The sequence below is a fragment of the Argentina silus genome (genome assembly GCF_951799395.1).
Source record: "Argentina silus genome assembly, chromosome: 9".
Classification (NCBI taxonomy): domain Eukaryota; kingdom Metazoa; phylum Chordata; class Actinopteri; order Argentiniformes; family Argentinidae; genus Argentina; species Argentina silus.
In genome coordinates, this window is record NC_139663.1 from 23,211,619 (window position 1) to 23,234,118 (window position 22,500).

General features: G+C 47.3%; 5 protein-coding genes across 6 annotated transcripts in view; 3 read left to right on the top strand and 2 right to left on the bottom strand.

The window, feature by feature from the left end:
• Window positions 1–2,658, bottom strand: part of tbl3 (transducin beta like 3) — a 19,272-nt gene extending 16,614 nt beyond the window's left edge. The window contains exons 1-5 of the mRNA XM_083677853.1: window positions 2,506–2,658; window positions 1,630–1,681; window positions 1,407–1,502; window positions 1,260–1,307; window positions 138–279 (exon numbers count right to left, since the gene is read on the bottom strand). Coding sequence (XP_083533979.1) covers window positions 138–279; window positions 1,260–1,307; window positions 1,407–1,502; window positions 1,630–1,681; window positions 2,506–2,537 — 370 coding nt within the window. The 5' untranslated portion in view covers window positions 2,538–2,658. The remainder of the gene's footprint in view (window positions 1–137; window positions 280–1,259; window positions 1,308–1,406; window positions 1,503–1,629; window positions 1,682–2,505) is intronic.
• Window positions 2,659–3,122: 464 nt separating this feature from the next.
• Window positions 3,123–5,880, top strand: LOC310810023 (RING finger protein 151-like). Its single transcript, XM_083677604.1, has 4 exons — window positions 3,123–3,282; window positions 4,196–4,365; window positions 4,680–4,776; window positions 5,067–5,880. The coding sequence occupies exons 1-4, from the start codon at window positions 3,280–3,282 to the stop codon at window positions 5,532–5,534; spliced, it is 738 nt and encodes a 245-aa protein (XP_083533730.1). The 5' UTR covers window positions 3,123–3,279; the 3' UTR covers window positions 5,535–5,880.
• A 592-nt stretch (window positions 5,881–6,472) lies between these two features.
• Window positions 6,473–22,500, top strand: part of rps2 (ribosomal protein S2) — a 68,513-nt gene continuing 52,485 nt past the window's right edge. The window contains exons 1-6 of one of the 2 annotated variants that reach the window (XM_083676982.1): window positions 6,473–6,497; window positions 6,855–6,998; window positions 7,454–7,543; window positions 7,658–7,765; window positions 8,293–8,626; window positions 9,354–9,560. In XM_083676982.1, the coding sequence (XP_083533108.1) occupies window positions 6,858–6,998; window positions 7,454–7,543; window positions 7,658–7,765; window positions 8,293–8,626; window positions 9,354–9,526 (846 nt within the window). In that variant the 5' untranslated portion in view covers window positions 6,473–6,497; window positions 6,855–6,857 and the 3' untranslated portion in view covers window positions 9,527–9,560. Of the gene's footprint in view, window positions 6,498–6,854; window positions 6,999–7,453; window positions 7,544–7,657; window positions 7,766–8,292; window positions 8,627–9,353; window positions 9,562–22,500 lie in introns of those variants that run through there. The other variant, XM_083676983.1, reaches the window with a different exon arrangement.
• ndufb10 (NADH:ubiquinone oxidoreductase subunit B10) lies at window positions 10,703–14,650 on the bottom strand. Its single transcript, XM_083677971.1, has 4 exons — window positions 14,418–14,650; window positions 12,502–12,640; window positions 11,893–12,032; window positions 10,703–10,877 (listed from the first exon to the last, which is right to left on the bottom strand). The coding sequence occupies exons 1-4, from the start codon at window positions 14,563–14,565 to the stop codon at window positions 10,789–10,791; spliced, it is 516 nt and encodes a 171-aa protein (XP_083534097.1). The 5' UTR covers window positions 14,566–14,650; the 3' UTR covers window positions 10,703–10,788.
• The window catches only part of LOC310809651 (large ribosomal subunit protein uL3-like), a 7,677-nt gene continuing 502 nt past the window's right edge, over window positions 15,326–22,500 (top strand). The window contains exons 1-9 of the mRNA XM_083677027.1: window positions 15,326–15,393; window positions 17,358–17,550; window positions 18,380–18,548; window positions 18,733–18,868; window positions 19,669–19,855; window positions 21,067–21,227; window positions 21,749–21,850; window positions 22,112–22,207; window positions 22,438–22,500. The exon at window positions 22,438–22,500 is cut by the window's right edge and continues 57 nt beyond it. Coding sequence (XP_083533153.1) covers window positions 15,391–15,393; window positions 17,358–17,550; window positions 18,380–18,548; window positions 18,733–18,868; window positions 19,669–19,855; window positions 21,067–21,227; window positions 21,749–21,850; window positions 22,112–22,207; window positions 22,438–22,500 — 1,110 coding nt within the window. The 5' untranslated portion in view covers window positions 15,326–15,390. The remainder of the gene's footprint in view (window positions 15,394–17,357; window positions 17,551–18,379; window positions 18,549–18,732; window positions 18,869–19,668; window positions 19,856–21,066; window positions 21,228–21,748; window positions 21,851–22,111; window positions 22,208–22,437) is intronic.

Here is a 22,500-nt window from a genome sequence, read left to right on the forward strand (position 1 = left end):
GCCAAGCTTGCACAAACATTCCAGAAACATCTTAGAGAAATGCACGACAGAGCAGACAGGAATCATTTTCATGGTGCCAAACTCTTTCTAAATATCGCACTTTACTGAAGAAGCCCCTGAACATGGTGTCAGCTCACCTGTGGCCAGGAGTGTGGAGGTGGGGTCAAAGGTCATGCTGGCGACGGGGACGTTGTGGATGGCCCTCCAGGAGCGCGTGCACCGGGCCTGCTGCCAGTCCCACTGTTTCAGCAGCAGGGCCTTACTGGCTGTCACCAACACCTGGACACACACACACACACACAGACACACACAGACACACACACAGACACACACACACACACACACACACACAGACACACGCGCAGATCCACACACAGACGACAGTGGGTTAGACTCCCAAAGCGATCTCGTGTAGCAGCTAGGCTAGTTCACCATCCCTGTCCTGCTGCTGCTGCTAGGCTAGTTCACCATCCCTGTCCTGCTGCTGCTAGGCTAGTTCACCATCCCTGTCCTGCTGCTGCTAGGCTAGTTCACCATCCCTGTCCTGCTGCTGCTGCTGCTAGGCTAGTTCACCATCCCTGTCCTGCTGCTGCTGCTGCTGCTGATGATGATGATGATGATGATGATGATGATGATGATGTCACACCCACACTCGCTTCTGGCCACATCTCAGGGTTGCTAGGCAACGCTGGGGACCAGCGTTAGGATGAGTGACTCATACGATGGCGCTTGTGTCTCAGGTTTTACTGACGATGACTGAAAGCCTCTGTTAAATGACTTCAATGTAACTGTTGTCAGATTACCTGATTAACAGACTGGTTACCTGATTAACAGACTGGTTACCTGATTAACAGACTGGTTACCTGATTAACAGACTGGTTACCTGATTAACAGACTGATTAACAGACTGGTTACCTGATTAACAGACTGGTTACCTGATTAACAGACTGATTACCTGATTAACAGACTGGTTACCTGATTAACAGACTGGTTACCTGATTAACAGACTGGTTACCTGATTAACAGACTGATTAACAGACTGGTTACCTGATTAACAGACTGGTTACCTGATTAACAGACTGATTACCTGATTAACAGACTGGTTACCTGATTAACAGACTGGTTACCTGATTAACAGACTGGTTACCTGATTAACAGACTGATTAACAGACTGGTTACCTGATTAACAGACTGATTACCTGATTAACAGACTGATTACCTGATTAACAGACTGATTACCTGATTAACAGACTGATTACCTGATTGTCAGGGCTGAGCGCAAACGATGTGATATCCTCCTGGTCATCCTATGATCAAAACAACCACAGACAACATGAGAATCCCCGTTAGAGCCAATCTCCTACAGAACCTGCGTTGAATGGCGTTTCTGACAGAGCGGCCCAGACCTGCTCGATGCTGTGGATGATCTTCCCCGTGGCGATCTGCAGGACGTTGACGCGCGTGCCGCATGTGCAGAAGATGCATTTCTCGTCTGTGCTGATCTGTAAGGACATAAGAGACACGGTGAGACACGGTGAGACGTCCCAGCGGACCGTCGGAGATCCCGCTGCTCGCTGGCGATGGCGTGCAGACGTCCCCGATCGCTGCAGACAGGAACAGGAAACCCACCTGGACTTTTCCTCCTTTGTAGAACGGTTCGATTTTGCTGACGGCAGCGTAGCTGAGGGGGGAACAGAGGGGGGCTCCATTAGCAGACTAATGATGCCTTATTTGAATTATTATTTCTCTCTATATCTTCCACGCACACACACACATACTCACACACTCTCTCCCCATCACACACACACACTCTCTCTCTCCCCATCACACACACACACACACACACACACACACACACACTCAGATAGCTGATGTTCACTCACTCTCTATATTATCCACACACACACACACACACACACACACACACACACACACACACACTCACTCTCTCCCTATCACTCACACAGTTTAGTAAACCCAGTAATGAAAGGCGTAGAGGGCTGAAGTGATGACACTACTTACCTACACACACACACACACACACACACACACACACACACACACACACAGACACACACAGACACACACACAGACAGACAGACAGACAGACACACACACACACACACACACACACACACACACACACACACACACACACACACACACACACACACACACACACACACACACACACACACACACACACACACACACACACACACACACACACACACCCCCCCCCCCCCACCTGCTATGTATTACTATGACTTTATCTTATTTACACCCTTTGCCTTCTTGTGTTATTCTTGTTTTTGACTTCGACATTTGCACTGTTGAGAGGAAGCTTGCAAGTTAGCATTTCCCTGCACTGTTTCCACCCGGCTGTATCCTGTGTATACGACAGATAAACTGAAACTGATATGATTTGATTTGATGCTGTTGACTGTTAGCTGGTAGCCAGCCGGCTAGATCTCCAACTGGACACGTGAGGCGCGTCTGACTTACTTGGTCTTGAACTGCAGGTTGCTGTTCGCCATCTCGCCTCAGAACGTGCCTGACTGACACTCTTCACGTTTAAAAACAGATGAATCAATTCCGATCACAATTTTTTAGACCTCCTTTGCCGCGATCGACACATCACACATGTGTTGGAGTTGTGCTTTGCGCTCCGTCGCAGGAATTCCACGTCATTCGACAGCAGCGTGGAAAAAGCGCACGGCGTCGTGATTGGCTGGACGGCGGCGGCCGCCGGTTCTACGGCCAAGAGAACAAAACGAGATAGCACTTTTTTAATCTTCAATGTATATCACAATATTGCTGTCTCCGTATGCAGGAGGGAAGAGCTGAAAGAGATGAAATAAAAAAAAAACGTAATTATGGTCCTCATCCAGTATGGCGGTGCCAACGAGGTAATAGAGAATCCACAAAAAGCTTTTGGGAAGCAATGACAATGCGATGTAGCGGGTAGAGGATGCTAGACTCACAACTATTCACTCTCCTCCCGACAAAAACAAGTTCTGTTTCACCGGGAGAGACTGGCGATCGATGCTAGAACGGAACGGAAAGACCACGGTCTGTTAAGTGACATTATTTCAATGGTTTATATCATTTAGTGGCTCGTTGGTATGTAAGTGCGCCTGGTCGCTTCTTTCGTGTTATGTCAGGAATGTTCATGTGTGTCCCATTGATAGCGAAGGGTGTGTTCTCTGTGCTACATGACGGTGGGAGATAGGGAGGTAGGCAACAGAAATGGAAGCGAGGTAAACAGAAGTGATTATTATGGTGAGTAATGAACTTTGTGTCTTCTTGGCTGTGGCAACTTGTTTATCGGATATAATATCGGGGATTTCTCTAATATGTTGAACTTATTTTCATTCTGCCTTCAAGTTATGTTTTGTTTTTACTCTTCGTTTTGATCAAGAAATACTCTTCATATTGAAACGCTAGATTGCCTGACATTGAATGGAATTTTAATTGTAGGGCTAGATTTTGTTCTTCTATTTCTACAAATAGGGACCAGGATAATATTCTGAACGTGCTGCCCTGATGCTGTTAAGCTTATATATTTACGAAGTTATATTAGATATAAACTAAGTTATTATTCATTTTCCCCCATCAATTTCAAAGACTTGCCAAACATTTTGTATGTCAGTTAAGTATTTTGTCAATTTATCATTTTGCCAGTTATTAGATTTATGGATGAATTGGAGAGTAACGGAACAAACCATGAACATTTCCACTGCTTTGTTTAGTCATGTGACCGTATGACGTTCCAGAACAAGTCTATTGTCCCCTTCCTGGGTGACATGTTGACATGACCATGGACTGGTGTGTCCCCTAAAGCTAAATGTCCTACGGTGTTACTATAAAATAGGCTTTCATATCCTTTCACACTGTTTCGTTTATTTAATTTACATTGAAGTCATTTAGCAGACGGTTTTATCCAAAGCGACTTACAATAAGTCCATGTGTCTCAGTAAGTGAATCAACTATACATCAGTCATCGTCATCATCATCATCATCATCATCATCATCATCATCATCAGTCATCGTCGGTAAAACCTTCCATAAGAACAAGTGCCGTCAGTCACAGTGCTGGAGGAAGGAATCAACTTTATTGTATTGAAACATGTTTTGATGAAGTCGTTTTGATGTGTATTTCTTTTGTTTGTTGTTTGTTGTTTGTTGCGTTCAGGCTGACCCAGATGTGTCTTCTCAGAGTGGGGGGTACGACGTGGAGCTGTTCGTGGAGAACCCTGACTACGACCTGATCTGCACCATCTGTCAGGGGGTCCTGAGGTGCCCAGTCAGAGCTGCCTGCCACCACATCTTCTGCAAGAGATGCATTCTCCAGTGGCTGAAGAGGTACTGGCTGTCACGTCAAGTCTGGTTTATTTGTCATTACATTGAATACGACACAATGCCTGAGTCAGAGCAGCTCTCACCATCAACCATCACCAACAATAGAATGTAACAAGGATAACAGATCAAATATAACCAGTAACAATAATAAAACTAGAGTATAACTAGACTCTAGAGTATAATAGATGAATTTCAGTTATAAGCGCCTTCGTACCGATGCCGTGACTATATCAGAGTTGAGCTGCAGCCCTGTAATTGTGCCACAGGATGATGACAATCTTGGAATGAGGATTCTTGGTGATTTTTCTCCCCTGTAGACAGGAGACCTGCCCCTGCTGCAGAAAGCCTGTCAACCAGGGCCTGATATTCGTGATGTTCAAACTGAGCAAGTCCATCGGCCGCCTGAAGATAAAGGTACAGAAATAACAGGGTTTGTTTTTTCAAAGTAGCAGCTTTTATTTCATCCTATTAAGGATGTTTCCGATGCTTTGGACAAATGCTGTTAATGAGTTTGTATGAAGTATCGCTCAGTTTGGGATAACAGTGACATCAGTGATAATGAACGGAGAATCAGTATGTAGTCATAAACTAGTCATGCATGTTTAATTAGCACTATGGTGTCTGCTTTCAAACTGTTTAGTTTATGACCTTATATTCTTCCCTGCCCCCCCCACCCCCCCACCCCCCCCCCCCCCCCCCCCCAGTGTAAAAACGAGATCCGAGGCTGCCCGGCCACCTTCTCCCTGTCTGAGCAGTACTGCCACAGCATGGGCTGCCTGTTCGAGCTGATCCCCTGCCCGTACCAGGGCTGCCGTGCCCAGCTGCTCCGCAGGGACCTGGAGGCCCACGCCCGCCACTGCGAGCACTGGAGGCAGCCCTGCCACATGGGCTGCGGCACCCTGCTGTCCCACCGGACCCAGGCGCAGCACAACTGCTACAAGCAGCTGAGGCAGGAGTACGAGGCCAAGCAGAGGAACCACCGCGCCATCGCTGCCGCCCTGCAGAGGAAGATGAGGCGCATGCAGAGCACCATGGCTCACATGAAGAGGCAGATAGGGCTGATCTGCGAGAGCCTGGAGGTCATGGACGACCTGGAGGAGGTGGAGGAGGAGGACCCGGGGGAGACCAGCGGGAGCAGTGGGAGTCTGAGCAGCAGTAACAGCAGCTCGTGAGGAGTGGGGCTCTTGTTCTAGAACTGTGGATTGGAGCAGCAGGGTCGTGAGGAGTGGGGCTCATGTTCTAGAACTGTGGATTGGAGCAGCAGGGTCGTGAGGAGTGGGGCTCTTGTTCTAGAACTGTGGATTGGAGCAGCAGGGTCGTGAGGAGTGGGGCTCATGTTCTAGAACTGTGGATTGGAGCAGCAGGGTCGTGAGGAGTGGGGCTCATGTTCTAGAACTGTGGATTGGAGCAGCAGGGTTGTGAGACTGGCTCGAATAGCATGTTTGCTCGGTTTTGGGTGTGTTTACCATAGTAAGATTGTATTTTACATTAATATGTTTAGAATTGCAACATTTTTTGTACTGTGGCCTCTGACATTTTAATGATGATATATTTTGTAAATAAAGTCATAAATTAACATTTTACAGTGTCACTTTTTGTAAAGCCTGACAGAAAAATGATGTTGTTTTATACCGTTATAAACCACTGCAGTAAACTTTGAGAATATGGTTTTGAAGAATGACATTGGGAATGCCTGAAGAAATTAAAATGTATCTAAATATATACAGGACCAGTCAAAAGTTTGGACACACCTTCTCATTCAATGGTTTTTCTTTATTATTTTTTTATTATTTTCTACATTGTAGATTAATATTGAAGACGTCAAAACTATGAAGGAACACATATGGAATTATGTAGTAAACAAAAAAGTGTTAAACAAAACCAGAATATGGTTTATATTTTAGATTCTTCAGAGTAGGCAAGGTGTGTCCAAACTTTAGACTGGTACTGTATGTTTACGGACTTTCAATTAAATTTGAAACATTCTCAGCAATTTTACGACACATTGACATGATGCTGAACCTTCATCAGCTGCTTCTGAGCCCCACAGACGGCAGGTCAGATATCGCGAGGTTTCCTCCCGTATAAAACCAGACGAGACTTTGCCCAGGCCTTCTTCCTGTTATACAGAGCACGTAAGTAGAGCGACGCACACGTTTCCACATCAGAATCTCCCGTTATCTTCTTCATCTTAGCCTATTTCACGCTACGTTCATCTAAAAATGAATTATTGAATGCTTTGTAGCTTAAATGGAACTGAATTGATAAACATGTTTAGAGGGAACGGGTAATATTTGGTGGTTGTTGTGGGTGATGGTTATACTGGAGGAAGATGGAGCTGGCGTTCAACATGGCGGCGGTGCTGCTGCGTTCAGCCGCCACCTGCTCCTCGTCCTCATCCTCGTCCCCGTCCCCGTCCTCGTCCTCGTCCTCGTCCCCGTCCCCGTCCTCATCCTCGTCCCGGTACCTGATGTGTTTACTTGACCCAACAGCAAATGGCGGACAACGCCGGTGAACGAGGAGGTTTCCGTGGAGGTTTCGGCAGTGGGGACCGTGGTCGCGGTCGCGGTCGGGGCCGCGGGAGAGGCCGTGGCAGGGGCCGCGGTGCCCGGGGCGGCAAGTCGGAGGACAAGGAGGTAAGTGGAGCCTCTTAGTCCCCCTACGGTAGACCTCTTCTGATGGAGGCCCTCTTCTGATGGAGGCCCTCTTCTGATGGAGGCCCTCTTCTGATGGAGGTTCTCTTCTGATGGAGGCCCTATTTGACTCATTTCCTAAAACCTAGACCCAAACTAAACTGCTTGTCACAGAGAGATGATCAGAAGCAGGATGCCAGTTGATGGGTAACACCTTGAGGTTGTGTGGATATGATCAGATCATAGTTCAGAAAAACATACGACACATGATAAGGAGAAAGTCATCAATAATCAAGTTAAAGCAGAATTTGGGGCCAAGGGGCTTAAGAGGTTGCGTCTAGTGAATTGAAAGTGTACATAGATTATCACTTGTAAAATTTCCAATTCGTTCTCATGAATGTTCATGTGAGCCATTTCTTGAGTCCAACGTGGCTAAAGACTGTTGCCTTCTCTTCCAGTGGGTGCCAGTGACCAAGCTGGGCCGTCTGGTGAAGGACATGAAGATCAAGTCCCTGGAGGAGATCTACCTCTACTCCCTCCCCATCAAGGTGACCCCGCCGGGCCGTTGACAGGGAGACTTTGTGCGTGAAATGAAACGTTTGAGATTGCGTTGCAATTCTGCCGGTTTTTTTAAATTTATTTTTGTTGCTGTCTGTCACCAGGAGTCGGAGATCATCGACTTCTTCCTGGGGTCCACGCTGAAGGATGAGGTGTTGAAGATAATGCCTGTCCAGAAGCAGACCAGGGCTGGCCAGCGCACCAGGTTCAAGGTGAGACGCCTGGGAGGGAGGGAGTGAAATGCAGCATGTCCAAAATTCATCCACTGCGCGGCCTTTTAGGCTTTGTTCTTGTACTTTGTTACATTTTTGCGCTGGTCCTTTGTCTTGTGATTACGTGTTGCTGGTGGCTGCAACATTGTAACTTCCCCCTTGGATCAATAAAGTACCTACTGTCTGTCTACCTACTGTGTCTGTCTGTCTACCTGCTGTATCTGTCTGTCTACCTACTGTCTGTCTACCTGCTGTATCTGTCCTATCTATCTACCTGCTGTATCTGTCTGTCTACCTACTGTCTGTCTACCTGCTGTATCTGTCCTATCTATCTACCTGCTGTATCTGTCTGTCTACCTACTGTGTCTGTCTGTCTACCTGCTGTATCTGTCCTATCTACCTGCTGTATCTGTCCTATCTACCTGCTGTATCTGTCTGTCTACCTGCTGTATCTGTCTAAAACAGAATGGCATCACCTCAACCATGAACCGTGCCGCGTGTTGACAAGGGATGTGTTTTTTCAACAGGCCTTTGTTGCCATCGGCGACTACAACGGTCACGTGGGCCTGGGGGTGAAGTGTTCCAAGGAGGTGGCGACCGCCATCCGTGGGGCCATCATCCTCGCCAAGCTGTCCATCGTCCCCGTGAGGAGGGGCTACTGGGGCAACAAGATCGGCAAGCCCCACACCGTGCCCTGCAAGGTGACGGGCCGTACCGGGTCGGTCCTGGTGCGTCTGATCCCCGCGCCCCGTGGTACCGGCATCGTGTCCGCCCCCGTGCCCAAGAAGCTGCTCACCATGGCCGGTATTGATGACTGCTACACCTCGGCCAGGGGCTGCACCGCCACCCTGGGCAACTTCGGTAAGACCGACGTCACGATTGGCCGTCTGAGTTTTGTGTGTTCACTCAAGCGTGTGTACCAGAGTTGAGATGGTGAAACTCACTCCAACACCCCCACCTCCCCCTCCCTTCCCGCCCTCTTCCCCACCACCCGTGCTGTCCAATAGCGTAGCTGGGTAACATTGGGTGTTTGTGTTGGCAAGTCAGAGGTCGCAAGTTGGAGACTTGCGAGGCGACAGTTGATGTCTGTTTCACATGTTTGAGTTGTGGTGCCTGTCCTCCTAGGCCCTGTCTGTGGTGTCTACAGCCCTGTCCCTCCTAGGCCCTGTCTGTGGTGTCTACAGCCCTGTCCCTCCTAGGCCCTGTCTGTGGTGTCTACAGCCCTGTCCCTCCTAGGCCCTGTCTGTGGTGTCTACAGCCCTGTCCCTCCTAGGCCCTGTCTGTGGTGTCTACAGCCCTGTCCCTCCTAGGCCCTGTCTGTGGTGTCTACAGCCCTGTCCCTCCTAGGCCCTGTCTGTGGTGTCTACAGCCCTGTCCTCCTAGCTCTGCCCAGCTTCACCTGCCCGTGGTGTTGTTGGCGTATTCGGGAGAAAAGTAACGAGTCCTGTAATGCACGGCAGAGAGACTTCCTCCGTAGTCTCTTCTGTTCCCCTTGTCTGTGCTCAACACCGTCTTCCTGGTCACCGTGGTGGGCGCTGCATGGTCGCCTCCGATGGTCGCCGCTAACCGCTGTCTCTTGCGTTTACAGCCAAGGCCACCTTCGACGCCATCTCCAAGACGTACAGCTACCTGACCCCTGACCTGTGGAAGGAGACCATCTTCACCAAGTCTCCCTACCAGGAGTTCACAGACCACCTGGCCAAGACCCACACCAGGGTGTCTGTGCAGAGGGCCCAGGCCCCCCCCACGCCAGCCTCCTAAAGTCTTTTGTACAGCGATTGAATAAAAGGGTTGTGTGAAACCACTCCTTGACTTTTTGTCTTTTCTGAGTGTCTTATGTTGGACTGCAATTTGATGATATTGTGTGATTAGTAATGGACCGTACAGGGGTTGACTAACAGTGAATTGGTGTTAAAGTTGGTAAGTTCAATATTTTTCAACTTGTAGTCAGATGGCGTCTTACCTTGAAGGTAGTCTGTGGCCCAGGAGGGACTAATGAGTTAAACCACCAGACAACAATGGGAACGATTGAGGAACAAAGTTCAACATTTGGCCGAATCACCTCAAGTAACCTTCAGCTGAGTCAGCTCATTTGAGGTGGTTGGAGTGAGTCGTGGCTGTTCAAACTGAGCCATGGATTAGTTCCTCCTGGCCCGTAGACTCCGTCAAGGTAAATAACCGTCTGACTCGGTTGAAACGTATCCGACTACCTTTTAATGAGTCAACTCCTGCTGCAGCCTTACGAGGTGTTGGTCTAGAGCAGTGGTTCCCAAACTTTTAACAGTCATGAACCCTGTTGGTTATTTTGTAGCCTAATTTATATTCTATGAACATTACATATTAAACACTGATACTATTATTCTGTTGGATAGGGTGCATGCATTTATTTTTGGTACTGAAACTGCAGTCGGCTCTTCAACAGGACTGTTTGGGAAGGTAAATCACACATTTATTTTGCGTACCCCCTAGATTGACTTTGACAATCGTGGGTCTAGTGAATGTGGCATTATACAATATTACGGTTGGTTTGGGTTTGAATCACATTAACTTCATCTACAAATACCTCAGCATACCTCAATTTCAAATTGGGCATGGAATTGTCTGGCAGCTCATGTCAGTTGAGGTTGGTTGTTAATATACTGTTCAGAATAGATTTGAGAAGTCCCACTTGTGATGTAATTCATTTGAATTCGATGCACCATAAGCATCAGGTGGTCTGTACAGGTTGCACCTAACGGGACCACCCAGAGGTGTTCTGTCACATGAGATTGTGGTTTTGAAATGTTTTCAATAAATTGGGCCCTATGTCCATAAGATATGACTCCTTAAAGCAAAATACACACAAAACATTTTCAGCCAAGGTAAAACCCATGAAAAAAAGTGGAATTGCCAGTTATAAATTGTTTGCATAAAATGCTTCACAGACGGCTGGTTTCACATAAAGTTATTTAATAGACAGTAGAGAGACTTGGAGCAGACGGAGGTTGGAGAGGTTGGGAAGGTTGGAGAGGTTGGCCCCTCCCCTAGGCCTTCTGCGCCTGGGCCTCCATCATCCGCTGTTTCTGCTTCATCAGACACTTCCTGCCGCTGGCGTAAGCCCCCAGATCTCCATCTGCAACCACAGGGATGGACACCATCAGGAGGCGGACCGGGACGGACCACAGCTCTACAGAGCCTTCGGAAAGTATTCAGACCGCTTCACTTTTTCCACATTTTGTTGTGGAAAGACTTAATTTAAAATGGATTAAATTAAAAGAATTTGCCACCAATCCACACACAATACCTCAGAATGACAAAGCGAAAACAGGTTTTAGAAATGTATTATTACTTATTGAGTGACTTATTGATGACATTGTTGCATTTTAGCTAATTTTAAGAGTGTCATAGCAAAGGGTCTGAATACTTACGTACGAGATTTCTGTAATTCAATTTTAATACATTTACTGAAATTTCTAATAACCTGTTTTCGCTGTGTGTGGATTGATGGCAAATTCTTTTAATTTAATCAATTTTAAACTGAGTCTACAACACAACAAAATGTGGAAAAAGTGAAGGGGTCTGAATACTTCCTGAAGGCTCTGGATGTCACGTCTGGTCGATTTGTCATTACATCACAACATCAACACAAGACCTGAGGCAGAGCAGCCCTACAACATCAACCACCACCAACACTAGAATGGAACAGGGATAACAGATCAAATATAATTGAACACCAACACTAGAATGGAACAGGGAGAAGAAGATTGGGAGGAGGCCGTGAGAACATCAAGGACCAAGGACAGGTCTGTCTGTGTCTCAGACGGGGCTACCTCATCTCAACAGCGTGCTTCCAAACCACCTCCGCTACATTCATGAAGTCGCACTAAAACGGCAACTGAAGTATTCAACTGAGACACTGTTGTTGAGCTTCTGCTGCTAATACTGCAACACCTTATGTTATTGTTCTTATTATTGTTGTTCTTATTATACTGTATTGTTGATGGTTGTTGGTTGTGTTGTTGAGGAGCTAGCTTGTCCTGAGCATTTCATCGCACCGTCTACAGCTGGATTTTATGTATATGATCAAAGAACTTTGATTTGATTAAATAAAGTAGCAGCTGAAGCGTGGAGATCTGGTCCGTACGTACAGCGAGACTGGTAGGCCTGGGCCACCTGGCTGAACTGCTGGACCTCCTTGGAACAGTTCTGGTGGTAGCTGGATCCCTCCCGCTGCTGGCAGGCCCGCAGGCGCTCCTGGACCACCTTCACGATCTCCTGGTCCACCTTACTGCAGGAGCAGACACGCACACACACACGCACACACACACACACACCTTATTGTAGGAGCAGACCACACAACACACTCCTGTTGCACACTCAAACGTGCGGAGGTTGTTAGACGCCTGGTCTGGGATTGGGAATCACACCAAAACTAACAGTCTGCATTTGGTTTATTTCTTGTTGTCTGTCCCATGTCTTCCCTGCTACCTCAGGAGGCTGTAATGCAACATTGTGATTTGATATTTGGCAGCTTTCTCTGACGCTGATCATGGGGGAGATACCAGGAACTAACACACAAACAATCAACTCATTATCATCTTCAGTCTCGACCACAATTTGATTAGGAGTATTACTGCAAGCTGGGCAGGAAAGAAAGCCTACACACACATCTCTCCAGTGGTGAGGAGGAGGAGGAGAGGGGGAGGAGAAGGAGAGGAGGAGAGGAGAGGGGGAGGAGAGAGGGAGAGGATACTCACTGGTCTCTCCTCCACTGCATCTCAGCTTCGTAGTACGCCACGTAGTCTCCCTCCCGGCACTCGGTCAGCTCTGGGACCCGGCGGAACCTCTGGTGGTAGTAGGGGTACCTGTGGCCCGAGTGGATGCTCTCCATCACCTCTACAACAGGAGGAGCAGGCGGTCAACACAGCCATATTACATCATATTAAACACACATTCAGTTGACTCTCTCTCTCTCTCACTCACTCACTCACTCTCACAGACAGACAGACAGACAGACAGACATCCTCAGTGTTGAGCGTTGTTGTTGCTGCTGTCTGGGACACTTGATTCTTGTTGTGTTGTTGAGGAGTTTCTCACCCTAAAGCACTTCATTCCACCGTATCCCTAACCCTAAATGACCATCACCATCTGATTTGATCTGGCTAGGCTGTGTATTAGTGTAAATATAATTATAATACTATGTATAATAACTGTGTATTAGTGTAAATATAACTAGAATACTATATATAATAACTGTGTATGAGTGTAAATACGTCTGGACTATAATAACCTGTTATGATCCTGTCTGCCAGCTGCTAAAACTGGCAGACACACAAAACAACACTGGAAAAGTTGGAGCTTTATTTAGCTAGCTAGCTATGTGGCCTGCAACCTGCAAAAGGTAACTCTGTTAAATGCTCCAGCTGTCTATCCACCTCCAGCTGTCTATCCACCTCCAACTGTCTATCCACCTCCAACTGTCTATCCACCTCCAGCTGTCTATCCACCTGTCTATCCACCTCCAACTGTCTATCCACCTCCAGCTGTCTATCCACCTCCAGCTGTCTATCCACCTCCAGCTGTCTATCCACCTCCAACTGTCTATCCACCTCCAACTGTCTATCCACCTCCAGCTGTCTATCCACCTCCAGCTGTCTATCCACCTCCAACTGTCTATCCACCTCCAGCTGTCTATCCACCTCCAACTGTCTATCCACCTCCAGCTGTCTATCCACCTGTCTATCCACCTCCAACTGTCTATCCACCTCCAGCTGTCTATCCACCTCCAACTGTCTATCCACCTCCAACTGTCTATCCACCTCCAGCTGTCTATCCACCTCCAACTGTCTATCCACCTCCAACTGTCTAACCACCTCCAGCTGTCTATCCACCTCCAACTGTCTATCCACCTCCAGCTGTCTATCCACCTCCAACTGTCTATCCACCTCCAACTGTCTATCCACCTCCAGCTGTCTATCCACCTGTCTATCCACCTCCAACTGTCTATCCACCTCCAGCTGTCTATCCACCTCCAGCTGTCTATCCACCTCCAACTGTCTATCCACCTCCAACTGTCTATCCACCTCCAGCTGTCTATCCACCTCCAGCTGTCTATCCACCTCCAACTGTCTATCCACCTCCAGCTGTCTATCCACCTCCAACTGTCTATCCACCTCCAGCTGTCTATCCACCTGTCTATCCACCTCCAACTGTCTATCCACCTCCAGCTGTCTATCCACCTCCAGCTGTCTATCCACCTCCAACTGTCTAACCACCTCCAGCTGTCTATCCACCTGTCTATCCACCTCCAACTGTCTATCCACCTCCAGCTGTCTATCCACCTCCAACTGTCTATCCACCTCCACCTGTCTATCCACCTCCAACTGTCTATCCACCTCCACCTGTCTATCCACCTCCAACTGTCTATCCACCTCCACCTGTCTATCCACCTCCAACTGTCCTGTATTAGTAAAAGAGAGCTCAGTTGAGAGTTTTCAATGGTGGTGTCACGAAATATCATCAAGGCAATGAGCGTCAGTCAGTCAAACGTTAGCTTAGCTTACCTTAGTTTACCTTACCTTAGCTTAGCTTACCTTAGCTTAGTTTACCTTAGTTTACCTTACCTTAGCTTAGCTTAGCTTACCTTACCTTAGCTTAGCTTAGCTTAGCTCACCTCTGAATGTCGTGACGGGGACGTCCACGGCGTAGTGGAAGAGCTTGGTTAGGATCAGGGCAGGGTTGGGGAGGGTCGTCTGCTTGTCCTCGGCGGGGGTCTGGCGGGGAGGCTCCGCGTACACATCTTTATCGAAGTCTGAAGGCATGTTTCTTCCTTTCGTCCCAGAAACAGAAAAAAGGCAGAAAACGTCTCAACTCGACCTCGTCTCGACGGCTGCTCGACGCTGCGCATGCGCGCGACCAAGTCATGGCGACGAGAGGTCAGTGGACGTAACTATGGAAATAGATTTGTTAAATATAAATACCATATTTATACTCATTATATATTATCTATAGGTTTTATACATATTTTTTTTTATCACCAATGTTTAATTGTAAATGCGTTTCTGTTATTTCCATCAGAGGGTCTAAGGTAAAAGGTCACTGCTGTGACATGTTGGTGTAGATACATTAGTGTCCACTAGATGTCACCAGAGGACCAGAAATCACTGCCAAAAACTCCCACCGTGTCTAATCATTGAGTGGAATATGCTTAAAAAAGTGGCCCAAACTTACAAGTAATATTGTAATAAAACTATTCTGCCGTTCTCGACCGCATGAAACCCATCAGAACAAATAGGCCTTTTATTTATTTAACCCTCATTGTGGTAAATGAAGAGATCCATGTTCATATCACAGAGACATGTTTTGCTATGAGCTGTGACTTCAGATCCCCCCCCCCTCCCCCCCCTCCCCACACACACACACACAGATGCTCCTGTTGGTTGGGCTTCGCCAGCTGACCTCCTCAGATTTATTTCCCGCTGTCAGAATTGGCTGCCAGGGGCTTGTGTTTGAAAATGTATCCGGCTCCTTAACTGGGCCAGCCACCGAATTAGAGCCCTGAGGTTGAGGATGGTCTTAAGTATGACCCTGACATCAGCACTGGCTCCTCTTTCCTTCTGTCCCTCGCCTGGACAGCACACACAGACATGGTCAGTGCTCCTCCTGTCTTTCTTCTCTTTCTCACCTTAGGGACTCCTCTCTGTCCACCTCGCTTGGTTAGGGGGCTTTATCTGTGTGTGTGTGTGTGTGTGTGTGTGTGTGTGTGTGTGTGTGTGTGTGTGTGTGTGGTGTGCTTTGTAAGGGGTCTGTAATACTTGTGTGGTCATGGATCTTTAGGACGCCACATGGAAGAGAGAAATGGCGTCTGCACGTGGACTCAGCTTTAGAGTGATCAACTGTTTTCAGTCATTTCTCAGACGTTCTCAGGCGATAGTTTACAGCTGTTTTTAGATTGTATATTTTGACCATAAATACTAACTTCAAATTAACTTTTCAGAACAATTTTACTTACAGACTTTTATTTCTTCTCATGTTAGGCTTTCCATTGAGGACTAGTGAACTAATGCAGGTTAAGATGCAGGTTATTCATGATATTTGTGCTCTCTGTACGGTAATGGTACGGCTCTCTGTACGGTAACTTTCTCTGAACATAATAGAGGATATATTGCATGTGTAGAGATCACCGGCTGGTGACTGCAAGTCACACGTTGTCAAATCAAATCAAATCAAATACAGCCGTAACTGACATAGTGAAATGTTTTGTGATCTCGTTCCTCGATCAACAACAGTCAACAAATCAACAACACCATATAATCTAGTCATAATAACAGTGACAGTAGTAGTGCATCAGGGTGCAGTGTCAGTAGCAGCAGTAATGACTGTAGTAATAACAACAGTAATACAGTGTCAGTAGCAGCAGTAATGACTGTAGTAATAACAACAGTAATACAGTGTCAGTAGCAGCAGTAATAACTGTAGTAATAACAACAGTAATACAGTGTCAGTAGCAGCAGTAATGACTGTAGTAATAACAACAGTAATACAGTGTCAGTAGCAGCAGTAATGACTGTAGTAATAACAACAGTAATACAGTGTCAGTAGCAGCAGTAATGACTGTAGTAATAACAACAGTAATACAGTGTCAGTAGCAGCAGTAATGACTGTAGTAATAACAACAGTAATACAGTGTCAGTAGCAGCAGTAATAACTGTAGTAATAACAACAGTAATACAGTGTCAAGTGTGTTTAAGGTGTTCAAGTTTTCTAATATCTGAGGAGTTCATCACTTCTCATGACTCCACACAACAAGTTCCCTCACAGGAGACATAAAGTTATTGTATTGTGTTGTATTGTGTACTTGTACTACCTTAACTCTGAGAGAACTATGGAGGATGAATATTGATTTTGACATGGATTTGTTCAGTTCATGGGTTGAGTTTCTCACTGAAACACAACTTGATTTTCCAAGATGGAGGCCGCTGGTCTCCCCCCCCTGCCTGCTGGTCTCCCCCCCCTGCCTGCTGGTCTCCCCCCCCTGCCTGCTGGTCTCCCCCCCCTGCCTGCTGGTCTCCCCCCCCTGCCTGCTGGTCTCCCCCCCCTGCCTGTGTCACACACTTGAGACGCTGAGTGTGTCCAGCACAGCTGTCCTAGTGTGTTAACCTACACACACACACACACACACACAGACAGGGGTATTCATTCTCTGAATCCAGGCGCTTTGGCCTCTTCCTGACACCTGTCGTTGGGAGCAGGGTGACATGTGCTCCAGAAACGCTTACTGTGCTGTACTTTACACCACCGTGCTGCTAGGAATCAGGATGAATGGATCCTCCGTCTAGTGCCTCCGTGTGTGTGTGTGTGTGTGTGTGTGTGTGTGTGTGTGTGTGCGTGCGTGTGTTTCAGCAACATCCTAGGACAACTGTGCTGGACACACTAAGTGTCTGAATATATATATATATGTATATGTATTACTTACTAATACTCTTTTCTCCCTATGGAGGATAATCTGTTTATTTGAACATTCCTAGACCAGGATTGAGAGAGAGTGAGTATGGTAATACGGTCATGTGATCATCGGATATTTATGGATCCCCCCCCCTCCCCCTCCATCCAGTCTCACCGTAAATTCCATGCCCCCCGCCACGGGCACATGGGCTTCCTGCCCTGCAAGCGCAGCCGGTCCCACCGGGGGAGGGTCCGCACCTGGCCCAAGGACGACCCGGCCCAACCCGTCCACCTGGCCGCCTTCCTGGGCTACAAGGCTGGCATGACCCACATCCTCCGAGAGGTGCACCGCACGGGCGCGAGTAGGTACCACACACACACACACACACACACCACACACACACACCACACACACACACACACACACACACACACACACCACACACACACCACACACACACACACACACACACACACACACACACACACACACACACACACCACACACACACACACACACACACACACACACGGCATGAGTGCGTACCACGCCAGCTACCCTCTGAACCCAGACGGGCCCACGGAAGGACCCAAATTCTGCTTTAATTTGATTATTAATTTGATTCTTGATGACTTTTATCTCTTTGTCATGTGTTGTATGTTATTGTGAACTATGATCTGATCATATTCACACACAACCTCAAGGTGTTACCCATCAAATGGCATCCTGCTTTTGCATCTGATCATCATATTTCTAATGTTAGAAGCAGTTTAGTCTGGTTCTGGTGTTTAGGTGGAAGTGAGTCAGATAGGGCCTTCAGCAGAAGAGGCTACAGTTAGCTGGAGCAGTATAATATAATTTAATAATATCTGTCATTTAGCTGATGCTTTTATCCAAAACTACTTACATTACAGTGAGTTCATACATGTCAGTATAGATGGTCCCAGCGGGAATCAAACCCACAACCTAAGCGTTGTTAGGACCCTGCTCTACCAACTGAGCCACAGAGGAGCAGGAGTGGAGCAGTGAAGCGACCGTCAGCTGACAGCCATCCTGCTTGTCGCGTGGATAGATGTCATATCCTGTTTTTTGTGGAGTAACTCCATATATTTATTGGTGTGTTTGTTTGTTGATTGATGTATGTGTTCATTCATGTATGACCTATGACCTGCCTCCTCTCTCTCTCACAGAGCAGGCCAAGCGAGAGCAGGTGGAGGCGGTGACCGTGGTTGAGACTCCGCCCATTATCGTGATGGGCGTGGTGGGGTACATTCGGACCGTCCGCGGGCTGCGCTCCTTCAAGACCGTCTTCGCCGAACACCTCAGTGATGAGTGCAAACGCAGATTCTACAAAAGCTGGTGTGTGGGGGGGAGGGAGAGGGAGGGAGGGAGGGAGAGAGAAGGAGAGGGAGAGGGAGAGAGAGAGAGAAAGAGAAAGTCTGTTGTGGATCTGGAGTGTGTGTGTGTGTGTGTGTGTGTGTGTGTGTGTGTGTGTGTGTGTGTGGGTAATCAACTCATGCGAGTGACTCTCTCTCTCTCTCAGGTACAAGAGCAAAAAGAAGGCTTTCACCAAGTACTGCAAGAAGTGGCAGGACGAGTCCGGCAAGAAGCAGCTGGAGAAGGACTTCTCAGCCATGAAGAAGTACTGCACATCCATCCGGGTCCTGGTCCACTCCCAGGTAGTCCAGAACACTCTGGGACCCTACACACTAACATATATAATCTCTCCTTAAAACTCATTTTTATAGACTAGCCTTTCATATATGCTGCCCTTATTCTTTTTAATGTGTTGTGTTTGACTATTTTTCTGCTGTTTAAAAAGGGTCAGGGGACTCCCCACGATCACATGCAACGGAAAGACAATCCCCATTCCTAATCTCTAGACCCCCTCTCTCCAAAACAAACGTCTCCTTCCCTCCTCTCTCTCTCTCTCTCTCTCTCTACCTACCTCACTCTCTCTCTCTTTCTCTCTGTCTCTCTCTCTCTCCCTCTCTCTCCGTGAGGACAACTGCGGGTGTGGAGTTTCAAATGGCAGTTTATAAATAATCCTAAAGCAGAGACCCTCAGTCTGCAGAGAAACTAGGCTCAGGGGAACATTGGCTTTAAACACAACTGGAGCTGAGTCATTACAATTAGCAGACTAACCCTAACCCTAACCCTGTGGTCACAGCAGGACACGTAACCCTGACCCTAACCCTAACCCTAACCCTAACCCTGTGGTCACAGCAGGACACGTAACCCTGACCCTAACCCTCTGAATCCAACACTCACTCAGAGGCAACACCTCACAGAATAATGGGTTGAATTTATAATGTGCCCAAAAGGAGAAAGAGTATATTAGTGTCTCTGAGTCACGAAAGCTGCAGAGGCACATGGTTTGTGTGTGTGTGTCTGTGTGTACGGAAAAAAATGTGTCAGAGAGAATCTGTATTTTCATAAATCTTTCTCCTTCTCCCTCTCCGCCCCCCCCCCCCCCCAGATGAGGCTGCTGCCCATCAAGCAGAAGAAGGCTCACATCATTGAGATACAGCTGAATGGAGGCTCCATCTCAGACAAGGTGGACTGGGCGAAGGAGAAGCTGGAGCAGGCCGTCCCCGTCTCCTCTGTCTTCTACCAGGACGAGATGATCGACGTCATCGGGGTCACCAAAGGTCACGGCATGAAAGGTACGAGGACAGCCACACCAACCAATCAGAGACGGGGAGAAGTTAATGAACATGTACTTAATGAAATGGGCAAGAGATAGAAGAGAGGTACTTTATTGATCCCCGAGGGATTTTTTTTTGGGCCCCCCCCCTGAGATAACAACACACATGCACTGCCCCCCCCCCCCCCCCAGGGAGATCAGAGCTCTGGGTCAGCCGCAGTTCAGCCCCCCTGGAGCAGTTAGGGGTTCAGTGCCCCTGGAGCAGTTAGGGGTTAGGTGTCTTGCTCAAGGGCACAACGGCAGTGGTAGACACCTTAGATATGATGCCAGTAACACCTTAGACATGATGCCAGTAACACCTTAGACATGATGCCAGTAACACCTTAGATATGATGCCAGTAACACCTTAGACATGATGCCAGTAACACCTTAGATATGATGCCAGTAACACCTTAGATATGATGCCAGTAACACCTTAGATATGATGCCAGTAACACCTAAGATATGATACTCTAGTAAGTTTATAAAGTTTATAAGGTAGTAGTAGTAGTAGTGATGTTTATAAGGTAGTAGTAGTAGTAGTGATGTTTATAAGGTAGTAGTAGTGATGTTTATAAGGTAGTAGTAGTAGTAGTAGTGATGTTTATAAGGTAGTAGTAGTAGTGATGTTTATAAGGTAGTAGTAGTATGTTCATAAGGTAGTAGTAGTAGTAGTAGTATGTTTATAAGGTAGTAGTAGTATGTTTATAAGGTATTAGTAGTAGTAGTAGTATGTTTATAAGGTAGTAGTAGTAGTAGTAGTAGTAGTAGTATGTTTATAAGGTAGTAGTAGTATGTTTATAAGGTAGTAGTAGTAGTAGTATGTTTATAAGGTAGTAGTAGTAGTAGTATGTTTATAAGGTATTAGTAGTAGTAGTAGTAGTAGTGATGTTTATAAGGTAGTAGTAGTAGTAGTAGTGATGTTTATAAGGTAGTAGTAGTATGTTTATAAGGTAGTAGTAGTAGTAGTATGTTTATAAGGTAGTAGTAGTAGTAGTAGTATGTTTATAAGGTAGTAGTAGTATGTTTATAAGGTAGTAGTAGTAGTAGTATGTTTATAAGGTAGTAGTAGTAGTAGTATGTTTATAAGGTAGTAGTAGTAGTAGTAGTATGTTTATAAGGTAGTAGTAGTATGTTTATAAGGTAGTAGTAGTATGTTTATAAGGTATCAGTAGTATGTTTTGTCCCCAGGTGTGACGAGCCGCTGGGGTACTAAGAAGCTGCCTAGGAAGACCCACAAGGGCCTGAGGAAGGTGGCCTGCATCGGGGCCTGGCACCCGGCCAGGGTGGGCTACACCATCGCCCGCGCCGGGCAGAAGGGCTTCCACCACCGCACAGAGCTCAACAAGAAGGTACACACACACACACACACACACACACACACACACACACACACACACACACACACACACACGTACACACACACACACACACACACACACACACACACACACGTACATACACACACACACACACACACACACACACACACACACACACACACACACACACACACACACACACGTACATACACACACACACACACACACACACACACACACACACACGTACATACACACACACACACACACACACACACACACACACACACACACACGTACTTACACACACACACACACACACACACACGTACTTACACACACACACACACACACACACACACACACACACACACACTTACATACATACACACACACACACACACACACACGCGTGTGCACACACACACACACGCACGCACGCACACACACACACACACACACACACACACACACACACACACACACACAGAGTCAGTGTTGTCCAGTGGGACCATCATCCTCCTCCTCCTCTTCCTCCTCTGTGTGGTCAGATCTATCGTATCGGTAAAGGGATCCATGTCCAGGACGGTAAAACCATCCGGAACAACGCCACCACGGCCTACGACGCCAGTCAGAAGGCCATCACCCCCATGGTACTGCAACTACCTCCTTACACCACGCCACCGTGGGTCTAACACACACAACAGCCTGCCAGTGTTTCAAGCTAGTTCTCAGCCTGTATGTGTAGGGCTACCTTATCCAGAGAGCTTCATATGTGTATCTAGTACTGACCCATGCTCTCCTCTCCTCTTCCTCCCCTCCCCCCCTCTCTCTCTCCTCCCCCCCCCTCTCCCCCCCCCTCTCCTCCCCCCCCCCCCCCCCCCCCTCTCCTCCTCCTCCTGTTTTCTCTGTAGGGAGGCTTCCCCCACTACGGTGATGTGAATAATGACTTTGTGATGTTGAAGGGGTGTGTGATCGGCCCTAAGAAGCGTGTCCTGACGCTGAGAAAGGTGCAGGTCTTTGTTGGTTGTTCAGATCTGAGACATTTCTCTGTCAACATCCTACATAGTAAACAACATTAGAATACAACACATGAACTATGATTTAGCAGATGATTCCAATGTGATATGGACTAAAGAGATACCTGTTCTGTCTCTGTGTGTGTGTGTGTGTGTGTGTGTGTGTGTGTGTGTGTGTGTGTGTGTGCGTGTGTGTGTGTGTGTGTGTGTGTGTCTCCCAGTCCATGCTGGTACACACGTCACGTAAGTCCAAGGAGGAGATCGAGTTGAAGTTCATCGACACG

Bases quoted from the DNA above. Each gene is read 5' to 3' on its own strand.
- ndufb10 (XM_083677971.1), bottom strand. From the start codon at position 14,565: ATGCCTTCAGACTTCGATAAAGATGTGTACGCGGAGCCTCCCCGCCAG. The intron at 12,033-12,501 runs GTGAGTATCCTC...CTGCTCCTGCAG, and splicing joins ATGCAGTGGAGGAGAGACCA to TAAGGTGGACCAGGAGATCG. The intron at 10,878-11,892 runs GTACGTACGGAC...CTGTGGTTGCAG, and splicing joins CCAGGCCTACCAGTCTCGCT to ATGGAGATCTGGGGGCTTAC.
- LOC310810023 (XM_083677604.1), top strand. The intron at 4,366-4,679 runs GTACTGGCTGTC...TCTCCCCTGTAG, and splicing joins ATTCTCCAGTGGCTGAAGAG to ACAGGAGACCTGCCCCTGCT. The intron at 4,777-5,066 runs GTACAGAAATAA...CCCCCCCCCCAG, and splicing joins TCGGCCGCCTGAAGATAAAG to TGTAAAAACGAGATCCGAGG.